Source organism: Gymnodraco acuticeps, unplaced genomic scaffold (genome assembly GCF_902827175.1).
Source record: "Gymnodraco acuticeps unplaced genomic scaffold, fGymAcu1.1, whole genome shotgun sequence".
Lineage (NCBI taxonomy): Eukaryota > Metazoa > Chordata > Actinopteri > Perciformes > Bathydraconidae > Gymnodraco > Gymnodraco acuticeps.
Window position 1 is genome coordinate 1,052,788 of NW_022990172.1, and position 9,132 is coordinate 1,061,919.

Consider the following 9,132-nt stretch of genomic DNA (forward strand, 5'->3'; position numbering starts at 1 on the left):
GTGCTTGCCCGAGCCATTTTAGGCAGGGCTCTATGCAAAATTAGTTAATGCTATATATTAACTTTACTAAACTATAATTACAACTATTCCTTATACTATTATTGCGCTGCTATTACTATTAAGGTTTTCCTTTGCCTTCATTTGCAGTTTGAAGTCCTACAAAACTTGATTCCTTTTTCAATGGCACATTTACTTACCTTTAATAACGTTTTTTAATAGAAAGAAAAAAGTAGTGTATAATCCCAGATGGCTAAATGTAAATTAGCAATTTTGTGAGGTGATATTATATTAGCCTTCACCTCTTGGTGTGCTGCCCCAAGTGGCCAAAATGAGTGGCTTTAATGACCCCATGGTCTTTTTTGTATCATATTGATACTCACCAGCAATAAATCAAATTCTGATCTCTGGACAAACTTCACACTTGTATCCCCACTGGTGGAAAGGCAGGTTATGAGATAATGAGCCACTGGGCACAAATGCTTAAAAATAACAGTAAGGGTTATTCAATTAAAAGCTGCTCTGGTGTAACCCAACAGTAGACAAGTCCCAAAAGTTTGCTCATTGCAGAATTACCTCTCCTTCAGACTATGTGCTCATGGCCCATATATTTCATGTGTTTCATGTCAGGCCGCATCAATCTGGTGTGCAGGCCGGTGAAGCTTATAAAATGTCTAGAAAAATCTATGGTAGCAGTTTTCTGTTTCTTCATATCTGGCGCCCTCCTCTGTTAATAAATTGTAACTGCAATATATACACATTTAATGTACAGTACACACTCTGGTTATGGTCTATGGCTGATCAATGGAAGAAAGGAATACAAATTACTATATACTCAGAGGAGCTTTAATTTCAGCACATTTTGAACATGATTTAAAATATGAAAGGTTTGAAGAAAACAAATCATATTCTTGGAATTATCTGTCGTGTTGTCTAATTAATACACGCGAGTTCAACTATATTTAAAGTGAGTCTTTATTCGGCCAAGCACGTTGTTAACATCACATCTTAAAGGTCCCATGTCATGGCCATTTCTACTGATCATAATTCCATTGTTGAGTTCTAGAATAGATTTATACCGTGCAATTTTCCAAACTCACATTGGTTTCTCATACAGCATCTATGTGTATTCACTCTCTGTCCTAAACGGCTTGTTGGAGCTCCTGGAATGGCGTCTTTGAGTCCTGGAGTGGTGAATATTGAAAGCAATGATATGGAAAGTGCATCTGAAGGAGAAGGAGGATGGAATGAAGTAAGAACAAAGAGTTAGACGAAGATAGACATGTCAAGTGACAGTTTCAGTGAGTCTGATTCGCAGAATGAAATGAAGAGAACAAAGAAAAAGACTGAGAATGAAGAGTGGAAAATGATTGTGGAGTTTGGTGAACAATCCGCAACTAAATTACACCCAGTGGCCCTGACTAAAGCGAATCACAAATAAATTGGATCAATAAAACAAGCAAGATTTCTGAACAAAGGACGGATGTTGGTAGAAATGATAAACGCAAGACAACAGGAACATTTATTGAAAATGAAGACCCTGAATGAAGTTCCAATTAAATGCCATGTTCCCGGAGCAAATCGGAAAATGCGTGGAGTGATCAGTGGAGTTCCCATTGATATCAGTATTGAGGAACTCAAGAAAGAAATTAAAGGGGGTAAAGTGTCTGTAGTTAAGCGTCTTCACTAGGTATCAGGGTAAGCTATTGGATAGTTTGTCTGTTCTTCTTCAGTTTGAGGACAAAATTCAACAGAAGATAATGATCGGTGCGTGAGCTTTCCAGTAAGAGAATTCATCCCTAAACCTCTGTGGTGCTTTAAATGCCAAAGGATTGGGCATGTGGCAGATAGTGCAAAGCAACAAAGCCTAGGTGTCCAAAATGTGCAGGGGAACATGAATATGGTAGTTGTGCTGCAGAAGCTAAGCTGAAATGTTGTAACTGTGGTGAGGAACATAGTGATGCGTATCAGGGCTGCAAAGTGCAGAAAAAGGCAAAGGAGGTAGAGAGATACAAGGTACAAAACAAAGTCTCATATGCTGAAGCAACAGAACAGGTATCTATAAACATAGTTAGGAAATCCCAAGTAGCAGCAAGTATATTCTCTTCAAAAGATTTTCCCAAACTCCCACAGGCAAAGGAAAGCTCCACAAAGTGTTCACATAAGTGTGTGATAGAAGAGGATGCATTAATTAATTACATTAAGTACAAATGTGTGGCCTTCATTGGAAAAGTGGTACAAAAAAGAGGTCAAGACTGAAAACAATAGTGGAAGCAGCATGTGAAGGTTTGGGGGTAAAGGATATAACTGTTGAGATGCTACATGATATGCTAGCCTCCAATAATGATGATTAACAGATTAGTGAATAGCTTAATGGTTTCTATCATTCTGTAGTGGAATGCTAGAAGCCTTATAGCATATGGACAATAATTCAAGACCTATATGTTAAATAAAATACTAGAACTCAAGAAATGAAGTTCACAAACTGATCTTCAAGTTTCTCAAAACACTGGTCTGAGGACAAGGATGTAACATGAAGATTCAATAAATCAACAGTAGGTGGCGATAAATGCTCCAAGTGGTAGCGATTCGCCATTAAACGAAGAAGAAGAAGAAGAAGAAGAAGAAGAAGAAGAAGAAGAAGAAGAAGAAGAAGAAGAAGAAGAAGAAGAAGAAGAAGAAGAAGAAGAAGAAGAAGAAGAAGAAGAAGAAGAAGAAGAAGAAGAAGAAGAAGAAGAAGAAGAAGAAGAAGAAGAAGAAGAAGAGTTCTGGGGCAGCATAGACAAGTATTTTCTGTGTTAGAGTTTTACTCGCTACAGGGTGTACTTTGGGGGTTTGTGACTTTGCAGACCGTTTACATGCATAAAAACATTCATAACACACAATGGGACGGGTAATACTGAAAAAGCATGACATGGGACCTTTAAGCTAGGTTGCTTTACCTGTCGTACCTTAATGACGTCAATGAGCCGCGCCCGCCGTGCTGCAAACAAATACTATTGGTTATTTTCATAAACACATACAGCACAATAACACTAGAACAATATTTATTGTGTGTAAAATAATAGATAATGAATGGCTGGAATTGTAACTTTGAGTAGAAGCTGTCACATCTGTCGGAACTCTTAGGAGGACGGACCTCCTGCATTCGATATGTATCAGACTTTATCAATAAGGACAGACTATCAGCGTTGACTAGTTACATTTGACACATATATCTGTTTTATATAAATTATGTTTCATGTTGTAGGTTAAAATCGCCGCTTTACCATTGAACCGGAAGTGAAAGCAACCAACCAATCAACTTCACGAAAAACTAGTCATGCGCAGTAGAGCTTGTGATGGCAGTATGGCGTGTGAAGGTTAATGCCAGCTAAACATCAGTAAACGTAACTATTACTGCCATTTAACTAAAGTTTGGTTCGTTTTACTAGCGTTTACAGATTGTGTCACTTTATAACGGTGTTACCATCGCACAGGCTTCAGGTAAGAGACCATGTTATCACTGTTAATAAGACTAACTGGACACATGTGAAGTGATGTTATTCATCGTGTTGTTACAGGGGACCAGGGGGGTTTCATCAAGGTTTCTGGCTTAAATACAACCACTAAAATCATATCCATCCACATGAACTCACATTGTTTAGTCAGTGTGGTTGTTTAAAGGTTTAAACATTCATTAGACTGACAAGATGGTCTCTTTCATACTGTAGAGTACTACGTTGGGGTACTGCAGAGGGTACTTGGCTTTTGTTTAATGTAAAAACATTTTGCATTGCTCCTTGAAGATCATTTTACCACAATAAGTACAAAAAAATATGTTCAATATTCCTGATGTAATGCAATACTGCTGCAATAAACGAAATCAATTTTAAAAAACATGTTTTTTTATTTGAGCAGGGCTAGCTGGTTGAAAGAAATATCTACTGTTACATTTAAAACATATATTTTAGAAATACACAGTGTAACACCATTCACAGCTATTTTTACTCTTTCTTTAGATATGTCCTCCAACTGCTCTACCAACTTTAATAATAATATTAATGATAATAGCTAAAGGTTAAAATTATTATTGTATTGATAAAATAATAATCCTATAGGATCACAATTTTATAAATAGTATATATATATGTAAAACATTTCTAATAGCCAACATGACATGCTCTCACATTTGAGATGCTTGAACCAGAGTATTTCTGCATCAATGTTCTACCTGTCTCAGGGTTGAGGTCTTCTCTCTGCTTTGCTCAGCAGTCATGGCCAGTCTGTCCAGCTATGCCATGCGCATGGCCAGACTGAGCGCACAGATCTTCGGGGAGGTGGCGCGTCCAACTGACTCCAGATCGCTGAAGGTGGTGCAGCTGTTCCAGGAGCCTCCCATGGCCCAGAGGAAGGAGGTGTATGACTGGTACCCACAGCACAAGATCTACTACTCCATGACCCAGAAGCTCCGGTTCATGGGACTGTTCAGGTACGCTTTGGAAACACAACATCTTCTAGTAAAGAAACCACACTTTTAAACTCTTAAACTCTTATATTTTCTTACTTATCAATGATTTACTATATTACTACTATACTTGTTTTTGGATATATTTTTATATATCTTGTAAACATTACTTTTTAATTTAAATGTTATAATCTTTTTATAATAGTTGTATATTTGCGCCTCTTTTACAACATAACGCCTATTTTAATTAGGTTTTAGGAGTATTTTTAGACATGTTAGACTGTCCCAGTTTGCAAGACTGGGTTACAGATGCATGCCCAAAGGAAAAGCCCTTAAAGGTGGGGTAGGTAATTTTGGAGAAACCAGCTCGAGTGCGCTAGAATTTGAAAATACACAGCCGGAACACATCTGCCACTTCCTTACAGAGCCCCTCCTCCAACACACACGAACGCGCACATGACCAATGAGGGCACGAGATAAGTTTGTGCACAGATGGAAGGCTGACAGACAGGTAGGCCATCCAGTTATTTTAGCCGGGCCGGCTAAAATGATTGGTCGTGCTTTTTACAGTACTACGGCTTCCACAGATTACATTTTTGTATGGGTTTTTTGTCAAAACACTTAAGATATTCATTGCTATCGGGATGTTAAGAGCATTCCATGGAATATAACAAAAAGTGTATCTCGAGCCAGTTTCTCAAACTTACCTACCCCACCTTTAATTGTCATTGAAAGAAGTAACACCGCCACTTTTTAACAGTATGAACACTCAATTGGTAGACCTGGCAGCCCATGAACTGGGGCTTCTCCCTTTTTCAACTCGGTCTCCACAATAAAAAGCACTGGTCCAAAGAAATCTTAAAGGTCCCATGTCATGCTTTTGCTAGTGGAGCCTCGCAGATGGGGCTGCTGCACCCCCCTCAGCACCTTTAAAAAAAAAACGTGGATTTCAACAGGTTTTCCGATTTGGGCAAATGATACAATTGCGTCCTTTTCAATTTGGATAAAATAATAAACAGCAGAGGCTGTGTTTGCATGGTCAAAATTCCACATTGACCGCTGCATATAAACATGAATATTGGTGATTATTCATTTTTATTAGCCTTACTTTCAAAACCAATATTTAACCATGTAAAGTAGCCAATGAAAAAACAATGCTTACTTTTAAAATGTAAGGCCTATGTGGAAATGTTATGCCCTTAGAGCTGCTGGAAGGATTTGAATGTGAAACTCAATGCAGGAAGTGATCAGAACAAATTAGAGCATTTTACCAGACCCTATACTAATCATAATAAAAGCTTAACTAAAATGTGTGCTCTTCCTTCTCAGAGACGAGCATGAAGACTTCAAGGAGGAGATGCGTCGCCTGAGGAAACTGAGAGGAAAAGGGAAGCCAAAGAAAGGAGAGGGGAAGAGAGCCAGCAAGAGGAAATGAGAAGTATATCTTGGTTTGGGCAGACAGCTTTGGACGCTGTGCATGCTGTCTTTGGACATTACTGTTGCGGGATGTCGATGCCGAAATAATTCCATTGTTTTGGTCGGAAATGCAGTTCCTTTGTCACAAACTTTTCTATGTTGGGAATACCTTAGCTCGGCATGACATCATCCTGTGTCAGTTGTACTGAAGTGAACTCAATGCTTTTATTGTTGAACATTGTTTCAAATATTTCCTTTAAAGATACTTCAACATGTTTATGGTAAGGATCATGTGACCACACATGTGACGAGAAGAAGATTATGTCCATGTTTTATAGAACTGTTATTGGAACGGCTGGAAAAAGATGTAAATAAACAGGCATCTTGTGTGTTTTCAAAATAAAAATCAATGTAAGACAGCGAAGCTCTTTCTGCCTGCTTTTCAAAAACTTGGCTGTAACAAAAACAAACATATTGGTATGAACTTATACATTTCATATCGTATTACCTGTTCCTGTCAATATGGGGTTGTATGTAATGCTTTGCCAAACATCATGTGTTCTTTCTAGCCATTAAATAATGACTGGTAAAACATTTTGGCAACGGATGTATGAACGATGTCTCGCATAGCAGCTATGGAACCTATTTGGCAATATTCTAACCTACAGGGCATAACATAAATGGATTTAGAAAAACGTTCAGTGGTTGGATTTCACGGTTACAAACTTCAAGCCTTGGATGACCAACTGCAGCGCAGCACTAAATGGTTTCTTGGTTTTGAGTACATTTATTATTCTTACAAGAAAACTAATAATATTTTCTTAATTATAAGCCCTGAATTGTGTACAAATTAATTAACTGGTTTTACATTTGCTGAGGTCTCAAACAAGACAAACATTCTAACATGAGGCATTTGCTCCAGTTACTTTTGTCCTGTTTGGCTCGTGTGGGCGTTTTTTTTTTTTTTGCTGCAAAAATGCTTTTAAAACGTTAAACCTTTGCTGCATAATCAAGTAATATCCATGTTTTTTTCATGACAAGCTAAGATATCAGCATATGTAGGCTGCAGCGATGTCACATGCATGTACAGATAGTTATGAGACGTAAATACAAAAGAAAAAACAAGACGAAAATGTTATCACTCAGAAATGTATTCAAAACGTTACAAGTAGTTTACAACTTTTGATATCAGAAAATAGTTGTTTTAAGTCTTGGTGACCGTGGCCTCTCTCATTCTGTGGGTCGAGCTCCTCTGAAGAGGAATCAGAGGAGCTGTCCAGCTGCAGAGGTGATGGGCGGTTCAGAAGCCTGTTGCTTTTTAGAACTGTAAAACAAAGAAAATCATTAGAAATATTGAACGTTTGAAATTTCAGATTATAAATCAGTGTAGAAAGTATTTTTGTGTTTCACATCTAATACAAGATATAAGGTCAATAGCTGAGATTGCTTCACATCCCCCCCACACTATAATATGTTCAGCATTCAGTCAAGGAGAACAGGCATGTGCAAGCCTCCTAAAATAATAATAATAATAATTTCCCCACATATATAATGGTTCCTTGTACAATATTGTGTAGCCTGGCTCTATAAATCCTGTGTCTACAGGTGTTGCTGACAAATAGGGAAACTAGTGTGTACAGAAAAAGGGTGAGGGGCAATGCAGTTTGATTTTTGTAAGAAAAAAGTGTCCCCACCACTTTTCAAACCAAAGTGCTGCCCATTGGAAACAGTAATAAGTCAAAAATCATGGTCTTATATGAAGCCTATTAAGTACATATTCATTATTTAAAGGAAAACTGCAAATGTATATTCTTCAGAAGGATTATATCAAACAAGTAGCCCTCCATAGAGTTCGTTATCTTTCAGGTCTCAGTCTCGAAAAGGTTGGTGACCCCTGCTCTAGTGACTAAACATTTTTTCCACTGAAAATAAGTGTAAATGTCAATTTTAAATGCATTTGTATTAAGGGTGTGTTACACGAGTGATTGTAATTTAAGAGCAGTTGGGTTGAATACGATAACAAAGGGTTTAATACAAGAAAACACTGATGGCTGTGTGGAATATTATTCCCTTATGTCTTTTTATTCTTATTTTCCTTCTTCTTCTTTTGTATTTAACGGCAGCTTACATCCTTGATGTTGCTTTACTGCTATCTTGTGGTGTTATTTACTTCCTACAATTTGTATTGTTCATATTCTTATAAGTCCTGTTATTCTCAGGTAGTTAAGCAGACATTCTCTGCTTGGCCCCCTTTTCCCACAGTCTGTAAGTCTTTGATGTTTCCATCGCCATCCTTCCAAATGATACCTGTACGTCCACCCTGTCTCGGCCTAAACTAGCCTTAGCTGCCCTTTCTGCCTCCTCATTAACCCAAATCCCAACATGTGCTGGCACCCATAAAAAACCCACACTGCATCCCTTCCTCTCCAATTTACAAACCATCATTAAAACCTCCCCTACTTTACCAGGTCTAGCCCTGCCCCCCTCCCAGCCTCTAAATGCCATCAAAGCAGAAAAAAGAGCATATAACTACCTGTTCCAACCCCTTTCCTCCACCCACTATAGTGCCCACAATAATACCTCATCAGGTAATTTTCTGCTCTGGCACATTTTCAAATGAGGTACATAATGCCAAATCCCACTCTTTTACTTTCTGGATCTTTTGAGATGCTTAAATAATTGTTCCATCCTTTGGTGATTTTCTATATACATGTCCTATTTCACTTTTTTAAAAACACTTTTTGATTGAAAGATCTACGTTGATATCTGTCCACAGCCATCGAGGGACAGGTGGCCAGTATACAGAGGGTCCTATCTTTATATCATTAAATCCAAGCTCCTCTTTCTTACGCATGTCCACTGGGATCAGCACCTTTAGGCCGCTCCAACAGCAGCCTCTAAATCGATTCAATGCTATAGTATACCGGATGCATCATTTGATCTCTAATCTTTATCTAACTCCTTATTTGTTTTAATCTACTTCCATCATGGATCGAGGTTCATATAAAAAAACATCCATTGTTTGTTTATATGCTTCTTGAAATCTCTAAAAAACATTTTCTTTCTAATGTATCTCTTGTATTACATTGTGGCCATTTTGAAAGTGTTTGTTGAAACCTTAATTAATAGCCTATGTATCAGTGACCTAAAATTATCTAGGGCATGGTAATAAACAGTGGTGGAAAGTAGTAAAGATATACTGAGTACTTCTTCCACCACTGGTAATGAATAGTGTAGGAATACTTTGTTACAAGTATAAGTCCTGCATTCAA

The 9,132-nt window shown here is 37.8% G+C and overlaps 1 protein-coding gene across 6 annotated transcripts; it reads left to right on the forward strand.

Moving 5' to 3' along the window:
• The first annotated feature begins 2,689 nt into the window (after nt 1-2,689).
• mrps33 (mitochondrial ribosomal protein S33) lies at nt 2,690-6,284 on the forward strand. Of its 6 annotated transcripts, none has more exons than XM_034217619.1 (3): nt 2,690-2,783; nt 4,249-4,468; nt 5,774-6,284. In XM_034217619.1, exons 2-3 carry the CDS (start codon nt 4,254-4,256, stop codon nt 5,877-5,879), a joined length of 321 nt encoding a protein of 106 aa, XP_034073510.1. In that variant the 5' UTR covers nt 2,690-2,783; nt 4,249-4,253; the 3' UTR covers nt 5,880-6,284. The 6 variants fall into 6 exon arrangements, with proteins under 6 accessions (XP_034073510.1, XP_034073513.1, XP_034073512.1 ...); XM_034217622.1 differs by having other exon boundaries at nt 2,734-2,783; nt 4,252-4,468; XM_034217621.1 differs by lacking the exon at nt 2,690-2,783 and adding an exon at nt 2,790-3,483 and having other exon boundaries at nt 4,220-4,468.
• The last annotated feature ends 2,848 nt before the right edge of the window (nt 6,285-9,132 follow it).